The sequence below is a fragment of the Haliaeetus leucocephalus genome, unplaced genomic scaffold, assembly GCF_000737465.1.
Source record: "Haliaeetus leucocephalus isolate CR32 unplaced genomic scaffold, Haliaeetus_leucocephalus-4.0 Scaffold268, whole genome shotgun sequence".
NCBI classification, from domain to species: Eukaryota; Metazoa; Chordata; class Aves; order Accipitriformes; family Accipitridae; genus Haliaeetus; species Haliaeetus leucocephalus.
Window position 1 is genome coordinate 53,749 of NW_010972704.1, and position 20,973 is coordinate 74,721.

The window sequence follows — 20,973 nt, forward strand, 5'->3', positions numbered from 1 at the left end:
GGAGGTGAGGGGGGATGTGAGGGTGATGAGGTCTGGATGGGGGATGAGGGGGACTAGGGGGATGAGGGGAGGAAATGGGGCAGCAAGCCCCACTACCCACATGGGCGAGGGGTGCGAGCGCTCGCATCACTACAGCGGTGTTGGCGTGCCAGGGTGACCGTCAGCATGACCACGTGCATGTCAACATGTGCGCCACTGCAAGAGCATGTGTCCACATCAGGGCACGTGTGAGTGAGCGTGTGTGTCCGTGCACTAGCGTGCACGGCACTGGCACCCAGGAAGCTGTGCACACCCATCGGCATTGAGAGCATAACCGTGCCCGCGAGCCCCACTGCTGCACAGGGTGCTCAGGGGGTGCAGCCGGGGGACACTGTCACACCCCTGCCGCTGCGCATGCCCGTAGTGGCTGGGGACAGTGAGAACAAGCGTGCCACACACCCACCCTGGGCTGGGCACACATGGCTGCACACTCACCTGGAGGTGGGGGGGTGTGTGTGCATGCACCAGCCATGTTCCCCCTAGCTCCGTCCTTCCAAAATGCTCCACTGAGTCACACGCAGCAACAGGGCTAGGCACCAAGCAAGCTCACAACACAAACACACGGGGCATGCAAGCCTGTCTTCATTGCCTGTAACATTGGAGGGTGTCCACAGGGCTGCATTCCTCCCCAAAATTACCCTGTACAAGGCAAAGCACAGCCCTTCCCCACCCGTGATCCCAGCCCCGTGTCTCGCCGGGTGCAGGAGGAGGGGGTGAGCCAGGGCTGTCCTCCTCCTTCAGCCCACAGAAATCAGACTCGGGGCTAAGCCGAAAGGAAGCTTTTTCAAATACTCGCTCAGTCAAGAGGGAAATGGAGAGACACCGTTTCAGGTCAAAACAAACCATCACCGCTATACAAAGCAAATTGCCTTTTAATACGTAACCAAATACAGGGGGTGAGTTTCAGGACATCTTTTTCTCCTCAGCATCGTCTGCCTGCCAACAGCAATACAAAGAAATCACAAAGCATAAAATGAGATACTGCCATGAAAATAGATGTTATATGCACATACACAACATATAAAGAGATAAGACACAAGTAACAGAGCACCAGGGGTCTGTCTTGGCCCCACCCCAGCCTGGCAGGGCGTCCCCTCCCCAAGGGCACCTCTTGCAGGACCGGGACCCCTCAGCACCCGCTGGCTGGGGCCGTGCGCTGCTTCACGTCATCTTACAGGCGCCAGGGCAAAAAGGGTTGGTGAGCAGAGTCCATCCTGCTGCTTTTCAGGTCTGCTGATTTGTAAGGCTCCATATCATGACCAGTCAGCTCCTTGCCCTGTCCTAGGTGCTCCTCCAGGCTGCTTCGGAGGGGTCCAGCATGTTTCCAGCATCGCTCTGCTCCCAGCCTGCAGCCAGGAGCTCAACCCTTCCTGAGCCCCATCTTGCCTGGCTAGCAGCCCCGGGAGCCCCGGCACACTGAGGCAAAACAGGGCACAAAGGAAGAGACCTAGAGAGATGAGGCCACCCCACACCAGGACACACACAGGCTTGCTGCTGGGCTAGCCCTGCACTAATTACCTGATTTTACTCGTTTGGCAAAGAGTACATGGTTAGTACTGGTGTGAGAGACAGACTCAGGATGATGGGTGCAAGGGGGGAAGATATGGAGGTCTCGAAGCACTTTGACCTCTCTGACCAAGGTGGCTTGCCACATCTGGTCTTGAACCAAACCCTCCCCCCAGCCATCATTGCTTTTTCTGTGAATTTTCCCTTAGGGGTCTGGCAGAACTTGCCCCGTGGTGGGAAAAAACTTAATTCACATCTTAGGTTAAAAAATACAAAAGAAAGGGAATTCAACAAAGTGGTTGTGCTGGTCTCCAGGAAAACAGTGTGAAGGGCACAAAGTTGGTCCAAAGTGGAGAGAGGCAGATAGCAGTCACTGCATCCCTTCCCGCCTTTCTCGCTGCTTTGGCAAACCCACAACATCCTGAGCAACTGCAGGAGTAAACCCCATTGTTCCTCCATCTGATGGCACTGCTGAGCACAGGAGAGGAAAGCAAAGAGAAGCCAGTGACAAACCCAAGGGGAGCTTGGCTGGACCTTCCCCACCCTGCTGTAAGGGAAGGGCACAGCCTGGTACCGGCTTCTCCCAAACTCCCCAGGAAGGCTGCTGAGCAGCCCAAAATCCCAAGGTGCCTCTGCTTTCGCCAACCCCACCTCCCTCAGAGACCCTTCAAATGCTGCTGAGCTTCTCAAAGGGCTTGGTAACACCCCCTTTTCTAAAGTAACTGGGTCACCAGGGGCTCAGACGGAGGAGAGGAGATGGTGAGCACAGGAGGGAGGGAGCAAGGAGCAGAGCAGAGGGTCTCAGGCAGGGTGAATGATGCAGGGGACTGAACAACAACATGACAAGGGTGGTCCACGCACACAGGTGATGAGGAGACTACACTGCATCAAGAAACAGCAATTCAGTGCTACATGCTTGTAAGGCAGCAGGTCCATCTGCAAGAGGCTGCCACGAGCACACGGGCCAGCAAGCAGGGTGTCCTTCCTTGGACCCCAAGAGCCTGACAAACCTTCCCACTGGCATGGCTGCATCTCCCTGAAAGGCTTCTCATGTAAAAAACAAACAAACAAAAAAAACAAAAACAAACCACAAAACACTTTATCCTAGACTGCCTGAAAGCTCTGCTAGGGCACCTTGTTTCAGGCACTGGAAGACAAAATCCTGAGCGACCAGGAGGCATGGGGCACCGCTCGTAGGTAGGTGTGCATGGCCAGAAGAACTTGTAATTACTGGTGGCTTTTCAAGATGTGGCTCCTAGTTCACACTGAGGCTTCAAAACAGGCTTCCCAGTGCTGTGCCTGCATCCCCCCAGCAGCACCCCTCACTCCATCCACACGAGCCGGTGCACCCCTCAGGTCCTGCAGCCCTCGCACCTCACCTTGAGCTGGACCTCGCAGGCACAGAGCGGCTGCCCACCCGCAAAGGACACTGATGGGAAGCCAGGGCCCCACTCGGAGGATGGCAGTATTCCTGCACCCACCTTCGCAGGGAGAGCTGCTGAGCACCTCAAAACCGAGCCCAGTGAGGAACATGATGCTCCAGGGTGGCTCTCGCTAGGGCAAGGCAAAGCACCCAGCTGCTGGGGAAGCGATATTTTAGAAGCATCCCTAAAAAGGTTGCTGTTGTGTTTAAAAAGGCTATTTCCATACTGGCACTCGGGCAGCACAACGTGGTCCATCTGGTGTGTGCTAGGACCCATGCTGGACCCCAGCAGGAGTCCACCGTGTTGCACCAGACCTGCCCCATTGCATCTCTGAGGAGCTGCCCCAGCCTGCAGGAGCCATGGCTGGCACTGCACAAACCACTTGTCCTCTTGGAGCACTGCCTGCTCCCCTTCCCAGGAAAAGCTGGGCTCTAGGTGGGGTATCAGGGGCTGTTTAGGGAAGCCACCATCCCCTGGCTGCTGGCTGACTCCTACGGGTGCTGATGCTTGTGCAGGGAGAGCAGCCTCCTCATCACGGAGGTCCCCAGCCCCAGAGAACAAGGACCCATGCGAGCCTTGTGCAGGGCAAGGAGCAGGTTGGGAGGGCACCAACCACAGCCCAGCCCCCGGGGGGGTCTCGGGGCTGCAAGCCAGGAGAGTTTGTGACTCCAGATGCGTTCCTGCAGCTTCCAGCTGTTTCGGAGCTATGGCCATCCAAGCCTCTGATGGGCAACCTCCAGGAGAAGCGCTCTGACCCAAAGCATTGGCTGGGTTTGCCTGGGCTGGGACATTGTGCCACTGAGTCACTAGTGTGTTTGGGTGCAACGGAGGTGGGCAGCTTGACCCCACCAACTTGCACCCAGGCTGGCTCTGATCATTAGGAATAGTGTTATCTACAGGAGTAGAGGTGGTAACTTCTGCTTGAAGCACTTGTCCCGGATTTCCCAGCTGAAGTGCTACAGAGGACTTGCTGCTGGAGACCAGGACATCCAGAACTGTCCCCCCCACCAGCCCGGCTGGGTTAAATGGGACCTGCTGTTCTGGTTGAGCAGAGCTGACCTCGGATGTAACGGAGACTAGAGAGACAACAGCATCCTGGCCTTGTGCACCAGATGCCTGGGGCTGTGGTGGGGCTTGAAACACTGAATTAGCTGCCCAGCAGTGCTGGAAATGAGCCACAGCACTGTTTTCCTCATTGCAGGATGATGCACTGCAGTGCAGAAAGTCCATGCTCTTCCCAGCACCCTCCCTGAGGAGCATCTGCTCCACATAGGATGTCACCTCAGTGCCCAGCCTCTCGCCAACCTCCTGAGCTGGCAGGTCCTCCTCTGCACCCAAACTGAGCAGAGCCTCCTCCCACTGCTGCAGCTCTGCGTTGTCCACATTGAGGCTCTGGAGGGTCTGGCAGATGTTTCCATCCACTTTGCTTTTCTCAAAGAGGGTTTTGATAACGACCAGGAGGGAGTCGCTGTCCTCCTTGGCATCACCAACTTCCTCATTCTGGCTCAGTCCATTGGGCTCAGCGAGGAGATCTGGCAAGGAGAACTGAGGCACGTTATCAGCATGGGAGATGTATATGGATGCATCCTGCTTCATCATGGCCCCAAGAAGAGAGTTGGGGTCTACCGAGCACTGCTTTGAGTGGGAGTTTCCTTGTGTCTCCAACTCCTCCTTAGTCTGGAAGGAGTCCAGGAACTCAGGAAGGTCATTCCCGTACAAGACTGCTTCCCCTGTGGCAAAGCTAAAAGGCAGCTGCAGCTTTCTCTTCCGCAGATGTTCCTCCCCTTCTTCATTCCTTCAGGGTGGAGGGAAAAAGAGATGAAAATAGCATGAGCATCTCCTCTGGGCCAGGCAAAACCACCCTCCCAACAGTGAGACAGGAGCTCACAGCCCTGCCCTGGCTTTTCTAAAGAAAAGGGTGCTGGATTGGGCTGGCTGCGATGCTGCTGATGGAGGACTGTGGCTCTGGGGAGCCCATGGGGAGGTCTGCATGGTTCTGGGAACGGCTGCGTGTCCAGGGCTCACCTGCAGCCCTTCTCAGTGTCTGCAGCCACCTTCTCAGAGCTGTTTTGCTCACACCTCCCTGCTACAGGAGGGCACATACTGGAAAGTGCTGACTGTGCAACCCAACCACCCTTTCCTCCACGCGCATTGCCTCTGTGTGCCTCGAGCAGCCCCACGACCCCACACGCTAAGAGCAGGTGAAGGCAGCTGGAGATCCAGTGATACTCACGACAGGGCTCGCTGCCGGGCAATGATGCAGTCGGGCTTGCCCCCTTTGTACACCAGCCGGGCATTGGCCTGCACCCACACCCAGCCACCCTTCTTGGTCAGCAGCCGGAAAACAGTCAGCCCGCTCTCCCCTGTCTTCATCACTGGGGCAGGGAGAGAAGAGAGGCAGCACGGATGTGGTTACTCCATGGGGACAGACAAATGGGACATGCAAGATGCCATGAGGTTGAGCATCACCTCACACCCGTACTACGGGGGCAGAAGATGCAGGACACAGCCAGCATGTGGTGCTGTCCCTCTGTCAGCTCCCCGAGCAGGTATCATCACCCAGGAGGGGAGAGCCTTTATCACAGCTGCTCCAGACTTGGGACAGATGGCCCAGCAAGGAGCAACGGTACCGGCATGGCCAGAGCTGCACCAGTACCAGGGAGCCATGAGGGCCACCCCAAACACACCCAACCCTGATGCCCACCCCCCCCAGCCAGTGCCGCTGCTCCTCCCTGGCACTCACTTCTCACATGGTTCTCTGCGCAGTGCATCATGTCAGCCGCGTGCACAAACTGGTACCCCGACCCCCTCCTGCACAGCTCCGTTTCCGTGTACCCCAGGACAACCTTTCCCCTGAAAACAGTGCAGAAACCCAATGACACCAGGGATGGATCCCCCAATTGCACCCCACCCACCAGACATGATCCCCTGCCCAGCACCCAGGCAGCTAAGTCAAAGCCTCCCACTTTGGGTGGTGCAACTCTCCACCCTGGGCTGAGCTGCATTCCCTTCTTCCATAGAACCACCCCATGCTGGGTTTGCTGGGCTAAAACACAGCAGCCAAGACGTGCTGGCACCCAGTTAATCTGCTCCCTGTGTTACCGGGGGGCTGCAGCGGATGGACAAAAGCATCAGGCACCTTGCCATAGGAGTTGGGTCAAAACTGCCCTGCTCCCACGGGCTATGGTTTTCTGTCCAGCACCAGGGATTTTGCCATGGGGAAGGCGAGAGATGCCCTACCGGGAATCACAGGCCATGGGAGTGAAGTCCAGCTTGTGCTTTGTCTGGAAGATCAGCATCTTGGTCTGAAGCTCCAGGATAGAGAGCGGCTGAAGGAGAGTTGCAATGGCAAAGAGAGCAAGCGGGGACCTGTCCGATGCTGACTTCTGCTGCCCGAGAAGGAATTTCAAGCGCCCATGGAAATTCAAGGCCTTAGAGGGGATTAGAAAATGTGGGTGTGAAGCAAACAGGGTGACGGGAACTGGCTGTGCTCCCATCCCCATGGGACATGAGTGGCCGCCAGGGAACAGAAACAGATTTTCTTACCAGAAATCCTGAGGAGTTATCCAGCAAGCAGCGGAAGCGGCAGGTGAAGCTCCTCTCCACAGAGGTCTTCTCAGAGTGGAGGTACTGTGGGCTGGACCTGGTGCTGCATCCAGCCAGCAGTGGCTGGTCAGTGGGAAAGGCTGGGAAACCAAAGGGAAAACGAAGCTTTCTGAGCTGCACACCTCGAGCTCATGGCCTCACAGACCTGCTCCTGGTGGAGACTTTGCTGCTCAAGTGAAGCCATGACCTTCACAGATGAGTAAGACCTTGCTGTGGGAAATGACCAGTTCACAATAGTTTCTGGTCCCCTCGCCTCTCAGACAGTAGCAAGACAACAAGCTGCCCCCAGTGAAATAAATAGGATTTCAAACCCTTTAAAGCAAAAACGGTTGGGAGAAGCATCCCCGTCCCTCCAGCACAGCGAAACGCAGCACGTCATTGCTGTTGGCTGCTTTTGGTGACAAGTGGCCGTGCCAACCCCTGGGATGGTTGCGAGTCCCAGAGGGAGGCTATGGGATGTTCTTCAGCACAGGGCTGTGCTTGGTGGCTATAAATGCCACCAGAAGGGTTTTCCAGCAGGGGGTGGCCATGCAGAGGTGGCTGGCTGGTCCCCAGGGATCACCCTGGCACTCACCATCGGCAGCGTGCTGGGTGCTGCCAGACACCGGGGCCCTGTGCAGCTGGCGGCGGAAGGCAGCTCTGTCGTCCGCATGGATCAGCTCATACACGCTCTGGTAGATGAGATCTGACTGGTATGACACAAGGGGAGAAGAGCATTGACAACCTGCCCAGCCTGGCAGAGGTGTCTGGAGGAGGACACAAAAGGAGCCTTTCCTTTGTGGGTACTAAAAGTGCAGCAATTGAGTGCAAAGAAACAGGCAAACGCAACCAGCTTTGTGCGCTGCATGGAGAGCAAGGAACAGGAACCGGCTGCTTTTTTAGGGAGGGCGGCTCAGGGAGGAGGAAAAGGGAGCAGGGAGGGGGTCTGCCTGGGGAAATCGTGGGAACAGCTCAGAGGCTTCTAGAAGCAATAAAAACGGCGATGCCTGAGTAAGCCTGGCTGCTCAGGACTGTCACACTGCCCCTTGCCCCAACATCCTCTTACCATAGCTAAGCAGATCTTTCCAGCCTGTTCCCGACACCAGCAAGGCTGAGGTTCTCCTGGCATCACCCAGCCCTTCCAAGGATGTTTCACACTGGCTCTGGCTCCTGATCCTTAACCGCAGTCCACGGGAAATGCTGAAACTCCAGCTCCCTCCCCTGCCATGGAAGCCCCTGCTCTTTGGGAAGCTTTGCTCCCCATTGGCAAGGCGAACGCTGCAGCAGTGGCATTTGCCTGGCATGTTTTAACTTCTAGCATCTTCTCAGGACCAAACTCGGACACAGCGCCAGAAAGGCTGCGGGTTGCTAGAGGCGAATTTGTTTGCGGGTGTATTGGCTTTGTGTGGCGAGGTCTTGGTAGCCGGGGGGGTTGGTTACAGGGGTGGCTTCTGTAAGAAGCTGCTGGAAGCTTCCCCTGTGTTCGAGAGAGCCAATACCAGCCGGCTCTAAGACGGACCCGCTGCTGGGCAAGGCCAAGCCAATCAGCGATAGTGGTAACGCCTCTGTGATAACATTTTTAAGAAGGAAAAAACAGTTGGGACAGACGGAAATGGCAGCTGGAGAGAGGAGTGAGAACACATAAGAGAAACAACCCTGCAGACCCCCAGGTCAGTGCATAAGGAGGGGGAGGAGATGCTCCAGGCGCCGGAGCGGAGATTCCCCTGCAGCCCATGGTGAAGACCCTGGTGAGGCAGGCTGTCCCCCTGCAGTCCATGGAGGTCCACGGTGGAGCAGATATCCACCTGCAGCCCGTGGAGGACCCCATGCCGGAGCAGGTGGGTTCCCGAAGGAGGCTGTGACCCCGTGGGAACCCTGCGCTGGAGCAGGCTCCTGACAGGACCTGCGGATCTGTGGAGAGAGGAGCCCACGGAGCAGGTTTTCTGGCAGGACTTGTGACCCCACGGGGGACCCATGCTGGAGCAGTGTGCTCCTAAAGGACTGCACGCTGTGGAAAGGACCCACGCTGGAGCAGTTCGTGAAGAACTGCAGCCCGTGGGAAGGACCCACGTTGGAGAAGTTTGTGGAGGACTGTCTCCCGTGGGAGGGACCCCACACTGGAGCAGGGGAAGAGTGTGATGAGCCCTCCCCCTGAGAAGGATGAAGCGGCAGAAAATAACGTGTGATGAACTGGCTGTAAACCCCATCAACGTCCCCCTGTGCCGCTGAGGGGGGGTTGGTAGAGAATCCGGGAGTGAAGTTGTGTCTGGGAAGAAGGGAGGGGTGGAGGGAAGGTGTTCTGAGATTTGGTTTTATTTCTCATTACCCTACTCTGGTTGATTTGTAATAAATTGAGTTAATTTTCCCCAAGCTGAGTCTGTTTTGCCCATGATGGTAATTGGTGAGTGATCTCTCCTGTCCTTATCTTGACCCACAAGCTCTTTGTTATATTTTCTCTCCCCTGTCCAGCTGAGGAGGGGGAGTGATAGAACAGCTTTGGTGGGCACCTGGCGTCCAGCCAGGGTCAACCCACCACAGCAGGGTACGAATTGCCAGTCTGCAACAGCACGCAAGACCTTTCTTGCGTTGCCATCCCTAGCCCTCTGCAAATAAGCAGATTTGTTTCTTCCACAGGATCAATGTAAAAAATAATTTCAAGGTTGATCAGAACATTTTGACCAAAAAAACCTCTTTTTTTTTCCAGACTTATGCAGGGGGATTTGCTGTTTTAAAAAAGGTTTTTGTAGGGTTTTTTTACTCCAAAGCCACGGGAATCTGTATCCCAGTTCAAACAATCTTCTTTAGTGGGCCACCAGGAAAGACAGACATGCTGATGCTGGACTGTAAAGTTAGCCACATGGCAGAAACACCAGCAAGTCCTCACACCTCCTGCCTCCCAACGCAGCCCCCTTCTTCTAGGGCCATGCCTTGGACCAGCCTTTCCCATCCCAGTCCTGCATGCTGTGGTGGTCAGCATGGTCTCACCAAGCCCCCGGGCAGCTCAGGCCACCGACTGCCATCTCCCTGCCCTCAGAAAAATGCCAGAGCAGAGCCTCCTGCTTAACCAGGTGTACAGGTACTTTGAGAAGACCACTCCCTGCCTGACAGCTGTTTTGACTTGGGGCATCAGCCCCCGAGGATCCCAGTGAGCTGGGAAAGGGTGCAAAGGGGGGATGAAGAAGAAAACACATCAGTCTCTGTGGGTGCACCAGGAACCTATGCAATGAAATGGGTTTGGCAGCCTCATGGCCCTCCTGTTGACTCAGTCCCTTGGCCAAAGGAGCTGGATGTCAGGGGAATCGGAGGTAACAGGGTGGATGTGGAGAGAGACCTGCTTTTCTCTGGCATCCCATGCAACCCACAGTACTTCAGGGCACTGACACTACTCACCAGTGAGATACCCTCAGCCCTCTGTAAGTGAGAGCATATGAGCCCAGCAGCATGATACAAGAAAAATCTCACACCCCTCTTACATACAAAGACAAGAGGATACAGAGCCTGCAATTGCTCAGCTTGCATCTGTTTCTGCTAAAGTCACAAGCATGCTTGTAGGCTTTCACAGCCCCCAAAGAACATGAGTCATCTGAAAATGTACATCAAAAATGACCCAAGGGAGCTTGGAAGGGAAAAGAAAGCCCTGGCACGACTATCAGCACCTCCTTCCCAGACCTGGACTGCATCCATCTGTTTACAGCCAGGAAAAAATGGCACCTACCTGATGAAAGCCCAGGTAGTCCTGCACGGTAGGGGAGATGTAGAAGATGTAGCCATCTCCGGTCACGGCAATGACAAATCCATTGAGTGCCTGAAAGCAGAAGTTGAGCCCAGAGTTACTCTCCCTAGCTTCAATCCAGCTGTTGAAAGATGAACTTCTCCAGGTGTTTCTTCAGCATTCGGGGACAGGAAGGGATCTTCTTCATCAACAAGGAACCCCACAAGAAAGGAAAGCACCTTGTGACCATGCAAGACAATCTTGGTTAGTTGGGTTTGGGGTTTTTTTCAGTGCTACCATGAGCAATGATCCAAGATGGACTGACCACTTTTTCTAGACCCATCATTGAAGCCCTCTCACCGCAGGGCAGCTCTTGCATCAGGAGGGACCAGCTAAGGAGAGGTTTCATGGAGGACCTAGAGTTAGTTACCTCCTTGCCAGCTGTACCAGCTGGGTATAGCTATACTCTTCTGGGGCTCTGATTTTCTTTAACAAACTTACCTATAACTTCAATAAGAAACAGCAACAGGCAGTGTAGAGGGAGGAAGGACTGCCTTGAGCAGTGCAGGAGCCTGGTGACTCCGGGAGGACCCTAGCATCCGTTCAAGCATAATGAAGCCTTCAGAGATAGTAACCAAACTGCAGTCAGTCAGTCACTGACCTGACCTATTTATCCTCTTGTTTGTTTTAAGGATGACCTCCAAAGACACTTTGGGCCTTGCTCCTCACCCTGAATTTTACAGTTAGGAGATTATACAAGCTTGTTTCTGTATGTCTTCACCCCACACTTTCCCCAATCACCCCCCAAAACCTGCCTTTTAATCCTTAGCATCTGAGGACATTGCTGTCTGTCAAACTCCTGCTCTCAGCTCCAAGGGTACGTGAACAACTCATCACAAAGCACACAAAGTAACACCAAATCCAGTCACCGCTATCATTCAAAGATGGTAGTGCAGCTAAAACCAACACCCATCTTGAAAGCAAAAGAGATGGAAAAATCTGGAAACTCAGATCCCAGATTTGTGAGAGCCCTGACATCGCATCTGTGACATCTGACATGGCATCCCCTGGTCCTTATAAACGTGTAGACTTTTTGACACATCAAGGAGGTGACAGCTTCCTGTTCTCATCTGTCTCCCATTACACAGGACCACAACCTCTTCTCATCTGATTTTGTTCTTGTTCCTGACAAACATCTCAAGAGGCCCCATTGCTCTTGAGATGTTTGTCAGGAACAAACCCCATTGCACCCCCAATACATCCTGGCATTGAACTGCCACTACGAGACACCATACTGGGAAAATGACTCTCCTCTTGCCAATGTTCTAGATTACAGAAGATAAGGCTTTAAACACAAAACACCCAAATCTCTATAAAAAATATCTTTGTGTTCATACCATCTGCCAACTTCACTTCTTCTTGCCTTGTGCTCTGCAATTACATACACATGGTCTGCAGCTAAATCCATACCCAACTGGTAGCTCCTTGCCTGAAAAAGGCCAAACCCACACCAAATCAAATAAACTATTCCAAAACTATAGGAGATCATGGCTGGGGTGGAGGCAGGGGAGCTCACACCTCTAGTGAATACCCAGAAAAAGAGGCAAGATAAAGATCCAGAGATATCTGGTGACCCTTTCAGGCTGATTTTCTCCAAAAGGAAAGTACTGGACTAGATAGTAATTCTTGCCCCCTGCTCTTGTCTGTAATATATTTAATTTTTTAGTGAATAGAAGGAAAGAAATTAGGAAAAGAAAACCCTAAGTGGAAGTCTGTGTTTAATCGGGATGAGGGCAGAAGTCTCAGCAGATCTCATAACCATCAGGCCAGGACCTGCCACAAACAGGGACTCTGCCCTCACTGCCCAACTCTGTCATGCTGAGCTGCCCCTGGAGCGACTATGGGGACATGCTGTTTGCTTGAGACCAGGCTGGAGAGAAGGGTCCGGCCGCCCATGATGCTTCTTCGGCTCTGCTCACCATCTCCCCCCATGCAAAGATGAGGCAGGAGCAATTGGCTGACACAGCTCATGCATTTGCCCATTTACAGCAACACTCAGGCTCGGCTGGGATGGCTTTTTTTAGTCATCAGCAGCCCCAAGGAGCAGCATGTTTTAAGTTGAGATGCCGTGATGTTTATTCAGCAACCAGCCTTTTCATGGGCCCTTTCTATCCCATTTCCTTCCAGCTTGGATTATTTGAGAGGCTGCTGGATTGAGCATGTTGCTTGACACTGTACAGATCCAGCTTGCAGCAGGACTGGTCCCTTTTCTTTGTGCACTGCAGCCCCCCGAAGGGCCATGAGCCAGAGTTTTCTGCAAATTACAGTATCTGATTAAAATGCTCTTTGAGAAGGACTCCCCCCAAAAAACCATCGGGCAAGCTCAGCTGGGGGATTTCTGTCACATTAACACTTCATAAGCTCTCCAGATGCCTTCAATCACCCAAGGCTGCCAATGCTCTGGTGGCTCAACAAATTGCCATCATATGGTCCAGCTCAAATCCCTGGAGAGCACTTGGGAGCAGCTCCATTGTGGGACTGGGGCAACCACAGGCTCCCTCCTGACTCTCACATTATTCCAGCTGTTCTTCCATGACTATCAATACTTGCAGACATCTGAGACCGCTCCTGGGAGCAAAGCCCCCACGTGAGAGCACATGGCCCAAGCTTCATTGCCAAAAGTCATGTTGGGTTCTGAGGAGTCACAATCTCAGCAAAATCCTCCATGGGGGTTCTTGCTGGGGCTCCACTCGCAGGGGTGCTCGTGCCTGCCTGCCTGTTCATAGCGGTGGGCATTCACGTAAGGCTGTGCAGGAGCAGGGTGGAAGGCAGCAGAGTCAGACTTTAAAGACACCCAAGTATCCATCTGCTTTTGTTTGGAGAGGTGGAAGAAGGGAGAAGAGGACTCAAGGTCCAGAAAACACAGACATATGTAGTATCAGGAACACAGCCATGGAACGATTAAAGGTCTTGCACAGACTTGCCCTGCAGCCCCAAGGAGCAGCATGTTTTAAGTTGAGATGCCGAGATGTTTATTCATCAACCAGCCTTTCCATGGGCCCTTTCTATCCCATTTCCTTCCAGCTTACATTTATAAATTGCAGCCCAAGCAAACAGCATACTGGCCAGCTGATTCACCAGCTCCTTGTTCTCTGAGATTCAGCAAGAGCTATTTCATTAGACACGCGCTGGCCTTTCTACAAAGCAAAGCTTGTGCTGCACATTGAATTTATCCACCACCGTCTCCCAGCTCCATCATCTTTTCTCCCCCTCAAACTTCAAACTGAACCTGGGCTTTTTCCATCCCAGGCAGGCTGTGAACTCATGCTAGGGACTTCATGCAATGCACCAGGTAGGGCAAACAGTTCCTAGCAGATGTTTTATTCTGCAGCTATCACCATTGTCCTCTTGGCATTTACCAGAAAACAAGGAACCCACCACCTCCAAGACTAATGAGGAATCATTCCCTACAATTCTGGGTGATACCCCTGCACCCTCCTGGTTGGGATTTACAAACTTGTGCACGTTGGGTCCGTGAGCTGTAGCAGGTCCCAAGGAAAAATACCAGGTTTGGGCTCAGTGACAGCTGACGCCTGCGGCTACAGGCACAGAGTGCACCCAACACCTTTGCGAGAAGGACACAACCCACTACCCCAAGCCCTGCTCTGTTCATGGATGCAGTTTGCAGCACAGCCCGTACAGAGCCGCTGCAGTGTAACCGAAGTGGCAGCAAACTGCGGTGGGGGGTGGGAGGGAACAGTGGGAACGGGGACCCGTCCCAGCCAGGCAGTGTCACTGGTCCCTGTCCCGAAGTGCTCAGAGCCTGCAGTAATCACAGCGAAGCAGCTCCTGGCAAGGCAGGGTCTCCTTTTCCTCCACAGGTCGACCACATGCTCCATAGCTGCTTTCGGCAGGCAGGGACCGGCTGTCATGCCCAGCAAATAATGGGAGCCAAGGGAAGACCCCAGATGACCGAGCTACGGCACGATACCTGGAGCAGCAGTTCTCCCTCAGGAAACAGCTCTCTGTCAACCTGCAGGTCCATTCGCCTGTTCCCTCCTGGGGCTCCGAGCTGATCCAGCACACAGTCACCAACGTCCGTAGCTGTGGCTGCAAGCAAGAGGGGAAGAAATCAGTGTGGAATGGGCAAGCCAGGAGCCTCTTCCTCCTCCTCCCCACCCCAGTGCTGCTCCTGCACAGCTGCGCCATGCTACCCAATGCACGGGGACCCACCTCAGAGGAAGATGAGACCAATGGTAGCTGGAGCAGAAACCCTTTACAGAGCCATCCTCAACTTGCCCAAGGCTTCCCTCCAAGAGGAGGGAACCTCCATTTCTGCTGCTTGATCCCATTTCTGGGAAACCTTGCTTCTGCCAAGGTCTGACGCAGAGACACAAAGAATATAGGGGAGGTGAGCATTTTTGGGCTGCCCAGGCTAGGAAACACCACCCAACACAGCAAGAAATCTTCAGGTTACAGCCTGGTAGAGCTGGAGCTGGCTTCAAGCCGTCCCAGTGCTACAGTGTCTGCTTTCCTGCCCTTCAGGACTGATGAAAGACAGTGGCAAAACTTCCCAAACCATCTGAAATGCCATCAAAGCACCCATATTTTTTCTCCCTTCTGCCTTCGGCTGCTTGGAAGCAGATCAGAGGGTTGGTGGCCACAGCACTCCTAGTGAGACACCCGAGCAGCTCTCTGCTCCCAGGACTCACTGCCACGACCTCCCCAGGCTGATTCATGTGCTGCCTCATGTTTCCTCACTAGAGGCCTTCAAAGCAACACCCATGGGTGCAGCCAGCGTGAAACCTCCTGCCCCTGGTTGCAGGACCTCGAGCACCACAGGAGACAAAGAAAACCAATTGTTCAGGGAACAGGAATGAGGACAGTGGCTCCCACCCCACCTCTGCCACTGCTGCAAGCTCCTGCAGCGCCCTGAGGTCAGACAGAACTCACACGCCCTGTGCACAGCCACATCCCGGCAGAGCATCACTGCCTGGCCCACCTGAGCCCTGGGTTTCTGATGGCACTGCATGACCTTGGCTGGATCCAAAGGGAAAAGGTCTTCCTTATTTGGGGGAATGGTAGGAAATGAGGAAAAAGCCCAAACCATCCCAAGTCTGACCACACATTTAATTTTCTCCATGGTAGAAGCTCTCACCTCACCACTGAAAGGTTTTAAAGGTTTGGTTCCCCCCCCTGCCCCCAGTAGCACCAAGTTCAAAGCCAAAATAATTCCAAACCTAAAAAAAGTTTCATCTGAAACTGCTGATAGGAGACATTTTGCTTTTCTTCAAACCATCAACATGCACAAGCATTTTCCCTGACAGATCTGCATTTTTGTATTAAAAACCAATCTGAGGTCAAAACATCTCTCAGATCTACTTACACATGGAGCCTGAGTGACAACAAGCACTCACCTACGCAGGCTTTCAGCAACCAGGCGCATGGTTAAAGACAATTAGCTGAAGGTCTTGCATAAGGGGACACAGAGGAGCCAAACTGTTGCAGTCACACAGGTTTCAATAGAAGTGGAGAGGATGCTTGGAGCCCATTAAGCAGAATTAGCCTCGATCTCTGTTGCTGATAGAACTGGACTACTTCGGCCTCGCCAAACTTTGAGCGCTCCTTGGAGATGCTCAGGCAGCAGTTGAATCTTCTGCCCTTTCTATCCTGTGCCCTCACTCACTGGACATGCCCTCCCTGACAGCTCCCCTGTGGGTCACAGTTTAGCCCATGCCACAAATCTGCATTGCCCCCCACATAAGCTCACGTTCCTATTTCTGCAGGGGACAACCCTCTGCATAGACACTCCCAAATCAGCAAGAGGTGGATCAGCTGGACCAGGGGATGCGAGGCCTCTGGGAAAGGTTGGGAATGATGAGGTTCAATGCCAGGAAAGCAGTTGCTGTGCTCAGTTTGCTCACCAGTCAAGGAAAGGCTTTCCCTAGTGGTTTCAAAAGGCAGATTTGAGGCAGTCAACCAAGCAAAAAACCTCCTCGCACAATTGCCAAGCAATCCCCAAGGAAAAACATCCAAAGCCCATCTGGACCACGGGTATGGCTTCAATTTGCACATGATGGAGCAGAATACTTTCAAAATGAAACATTGATTCTTTTTTTAAATTTGAATGCTTTTGAAGGGCTGACTCCTCTCTAAAGCATTGAGATGAGGCAAGCTGGCAGGAAAATTCAAAAAGAAACCAAGTTCTTCCAAAACAAAGCTCCAAAAGGGCATAGAGCATTTTGAGAGGATGCACATCCTGAGAGCACGTGGTCTCCAGCTCTCTCCCAGTGTCCACCAGCAGCATCTGCAGGGAAAGCTGCAACGAGCTGGGGAGAGCTGCTGTGGGCTTACAGAATCCAACATGAAACACATATTTGCTCATTTTGTGCTTTCCAACAAAATTATTTCTTCCAGCTCTCCCACTGATCTTAGCAAGGGGCTTTCAATCTTGCATCAGAGATGCTGACTTCCCCTACTCTAAAACACAGAGTGGTCCACTTCTGCACTGAGCTAGAAAATTCTTCAGAATCTATTTCCCACAGGACACACTATGATGACATGCCTTGGGGAGAAGGCCTGGAGCAAAGGGAGAGGGTAGGAAACCTAAAGAGATGGTGTCTGCCAACAGCTTTGCCACCAAGCATCACCACACTGGAGTTGCAAGGTCCTAACTGCAGGGCACGGATTACAACTGGTGCTTCTAAGCACTGGTGGCGTAGAGCAGCTGGTGTTCACATCCAGCCCAGTCCTCACCATGCATGGCCAAAGGCCAAGGAGATGCTGAGGTCAGTGCGCGAGGCAAAATGCATGGCACTCTCCCACCAAAATAATCCAGGAATTTGTGACATGAGCTCCCCTTACTTTCAGCATCACTTCAACACCTGTGGCCCGGTCTTCTTGCAGAGGGCTTCTCTGCTTCCAGAGACAGCCACCCTGATGGGGATGGCCAGTGGCGGAGTAAGCATCCAGCAGACAGGCAGGGCTGAGGCTGCTCTCAAAAGCCACAGTCATTCCTCAGCAGTCTAGATGATCCAGAGACCTCCTCTACCCGTTTTCAGGTGGTGACCCTGTTCATGTTCAAACATGTCATGACCAGGTGTTCTCCTCAACCAACAAATCAGGAGCAAAGTGTCCTTGTGGCTCTCCTGCTCCAATCAGGTCTCTGAACATTTCCTTGCCCAAACTGCCAAGAACCACAGGGGTTGGGAGCAATCCCAAGAGATGCCTGAGCACATCCAGATAGAGGACTCCAGGCCCATGTAACCACCAGGGCTAGAGAGACTACTCCCAGTCACTTTTTGACTTTGAAAGGAAAAAAAAAAAAATCCTTTTAACCAAAGTGCAGAAAAAACACCACCCCATCTGCCACACAGGCAACCTCATGGGAGGGAGGGATCACTCCTGAAAAGTCACCCATTTGCTTGAGACAAGTTATTAGTCTCTGGGGGATTTCACCAGCACATAAATCCACGCTTGCCATAACCAACTTGCAGGATGATCACCCCATGACAGGCAACACTGGCTCCACCTCCCAATAACACAGGGTGGTGGCTTGGAGTCTCCTTCCCCTCCCACTGGCTCCCTTGATGCAGTTGGGCAAAGGTGATACAGAAAGCACATCCAGGACGTCCTGCGACTCCAGAGCAGAGCCTGTTGCAAGGTCAAGCTGGAGCTGGCACTACCAGGAACGGGGAGGACCAACAGCCAGGGTTCTTCACCCCAGCAGAGCAGGCTACGTGATGGGGAGATGCCACCGCTCAGCATCCCACCAAGAGCCCCAGGTACCTCAGCCTGCTGAAGGCACATCTCCAAGACAGCTAAGATGCACAACTGATGGCAAGAAGAGGAGATCTCTATCTGCTGCAAGGCGGAATAAAGCAGCTGCCAAGCCATGTTAAAAGCTGGCTAATTCACCCCCATTTAAGATATTTGTTGTTGAGACTCACTTCCACATGAAGCAGCTGAGACCACAAAGTGAATGGGATTAAAAGAAACAGGTCCAGCATCTATATAAGCTATAATATACCCACAGTAAAAGAAATAACTATAGATAAAAGGACAATGCACATTTGCTGTTTGTGCCCAGCTTTTTCAGCCTCCTGCTCTGCACCTTTGAGAATTACTAGGAATTAATGCATGATGAAAAAGACCATGACAAAAGTGATCTGCAGTTACTAGACAAATTCTAGGCATTTGCTGAAGCAATTTGGTGATCATTCATATATTCAAAGTTCTGGGATAGAGGCTATCCATGTGTAATGTTTAAGGCAGGAGGGAGAAATCCAGCTCTGTCCTGAACCCCTACACCAGCCAGAGCACTGGAGGAGGCTTCCTGCTGCTGGTGTGATCCCCAAAGACAGGAAGGCTTTCATTCAAAAGGAAGCCAGGATCAGTAACATTTTCAGCATTAATGAGTCAGGATGTGTCCTGTACATGCCCAAGAGCACCCCTTTGGATTGGCTTTCTTGCCTCTGCAAGGAGGTTTCTAAGCCCTACAACATGGATGAAAGACCTCAAGCATGAGAAAGAAAGAAAAAGAAGCAAAGCAGTCTAATCTCTTCACTTTTTGCTCATCACATCACAAAGAAAAACACCGCAATGCAGCTGTGGAGGCTAACACCTCCCTTGCCTCTGGCATAGTTTTGTCACTGAAAAAAAGTTATTGGTAAAAAAATCCTGGAGTCATTTCTGCTCTCGTGGACCGAGTTACACCAGTGGGAGATGACAGACTTCACCCATGGCAAGCATTTCTCTTTGAACAGAGTCCAGAGATGCCTGGCATCAAGAAACCAGGAGCTCCCAGCTCCTCCAGCAACACTAAGCCATGCACAAACGTTTTCCTCTTGGACTCAGTCCCAAACCCCGTCAAATTAGCACCAACCTTTGCCTCAGCTGTTTAACAAAGGCATTGTGCCAAGCAGAGCAGGCTCATGCCATCCAAGTAAAACAGGCAAATGCCAAAACCACAGATTATAAACCTATTAGAAAAAGTCATCCAGCATTTTTTCCAAGGAGCACAGAAATGCCCAGGAGAGAGCTGGCAGCCCCAAAATCCATGCCAACCTCTCCAACCTGCTGCTGCTGCAAACACTCCCACACGGTCCTGCAGGATCTTGCCCAGGGAGGGATTTAAACTTGACTCCTTTCACTGCATCAGTTACTTCAGGTCCAGACCCCTGCAGCTCTGGCCCAAGGTAACAGCAAATGACAAGGAGATGAATGAAAAAAGCTAATTTAATGCTGACTGTGGTGAGATTACTCGGTGAAACCCGCTGCCAGCTGCCCTACAGCAGAGCTGTGAAGGGACCTCGTGAGCTCTCCTAGGCCAACCCCCTGCTTGAGCAGGGTCGGCCAGAGCAGATTTCCCAGGACCACGAGCACAGAGGGCAGATGGGGATCTTGGATCTAGCCTTCCTAACTGCACCAGTGCAGGGACGGCAAATGTCTGAGACTGCTGGTGGGAAGCACAGACCTGGGGGGATTCATCCTGCACTCCTTCATTGGCAGGTGAATGGAGACCCATCAGGACTCCAGCTCCTGTGGTGGCAGGACCATGCCACCCAGCACATCCTCGTGGGATCCATCTCTGCACTGGTACCTGCTGGTGCTCAAACGCCTGCCTGCAAATGGCAAGTCTAGGCTTTGCTGTGGAGCTAAGAGGCTGTCATTGTGGCTGAAAGATGTCAGCCAGGACCACTTGGACCTGGCACAGACGAGCTCTTGCTCAGGACAGACCAAGCAGAAGATCCCATTGTGGCTGTCTGGAGAGCCCTAGGTGCCCAGGGGAAAGGCTGCATCATGCAAGACCTTCCCCAAGTTCATCCTAAATATGTTGCAACCATGATATGGGCACAGTCTAAAAATACATCCACGTACATAAATGCCAGCTGCAACACTGACTACTCTTCACAGCCTGTGACCTGACACCTCTGGTGCATCAGCATGAAGAACAGTCCCTGAAGGTGGTCCCACCTGGGCAGCTCCTTCCTGCAGCCTTAACCCCTGCTCTCCACCAAGCCAAAATGCCCAATAACCTTGTAGGCATACCTCTAGGTCTCCAGCTGTGCTTGCAAGGCGCAGGGTGAAGCCTGCAAAGGAGACAGGCTTGGCACGTATCAGTTGGGTCACAGCCCCTGCAGGACACTATCCTGCCCTCCCTTATGCTTGGCCAGCAGACCAGACTGGGTGTTTGGTGGAGGTTTGGCAGGAGATGAAACAGAACAAGGACGCATGTGTGGACCACACGTTCTCAAAAACACACATGTGGAAAATGGCATCTCCTGTCCCAGGCTGACACTGGGCTGGGTGTGGGCCAGTGGGTTACAGGAAGATACCGCACTACTTGCCATTTGTTAGGAGCTGTTAGTCATCTCAAACTTTGCCAAATTCCAGAGCATGGTTTCATACCAGGAGAGGGTTTTCCACTGTTCTCTCTATTGCAGACCTTACTACCTGGGTGACCTTAATCTAGGTAGAAGGCATGGCAGCACATAACCTAAGCACATCCTCTCCACCTCTCAGAGCATTTTAAGTCCCATTTTCTTGCTGCTCTCATGCTTGGCAGAGCCACATCTGCAGCCCCCAGCATCTGCTTCTTTTGTTACGTGAACCCTAGGAAATGAAGCCCAGCGCAGATCTCCAGCTAGCTGGAGGTTTTCCAAACCACTCAGCACTAAACAAATCCATCCAAGCTTTCATGAGATC

The 20,973-nt window shown here is 52.8% G+C and overlaps 1 protein-coding gene across 1 annotated transcript in view; it reads right to left on the reverse strand.

The window, feature by feature from the left end:
* Nucleotides 1-92: 92 nt before the first annotated feature.
* Nucleotides 93-20,973, reverse strand: part of LOC104832901 (aryl hydrocarbon receptor-like) — a 29,320-nt gene continuing 8,439 nt past the window's right edge. The window contains exons 3-11 of the mRNA XM_010569305.1: nt 14,258-14,376; nt 10,270-10,359; nt 7,181-7,264; nt 6,516-6,638; nt 6,210-6,400; nt 5,713-5,822; nt 5,203-5,344; nt 3,196-4,764; nt 93-195 (exon numbers count right to left, since the gene is read on the reverse strand). Of these exons, the coding sequence (XP_010567607.1) occupies nt 93-195; nt 3,196-4,764; nt 5,203-5,344; nt 5,713-5,822; nt 6,210-6,400; nt 6,516-6,638; nt 7,181-7,264; nt 10,270-10,359; nt 14,258-14,376 (2,531 nt within the window). The remainder of the gene's footprint in view (nt 196-3,195; nt 4,765-5,202; nt 5,345-5,712; nt 5,823-6,209; nt 6,401-6,515; nt 6,639-7,180; nt 7,265-10,269; nt 10,360-14,257; nt 14,377-20,973) is intronic.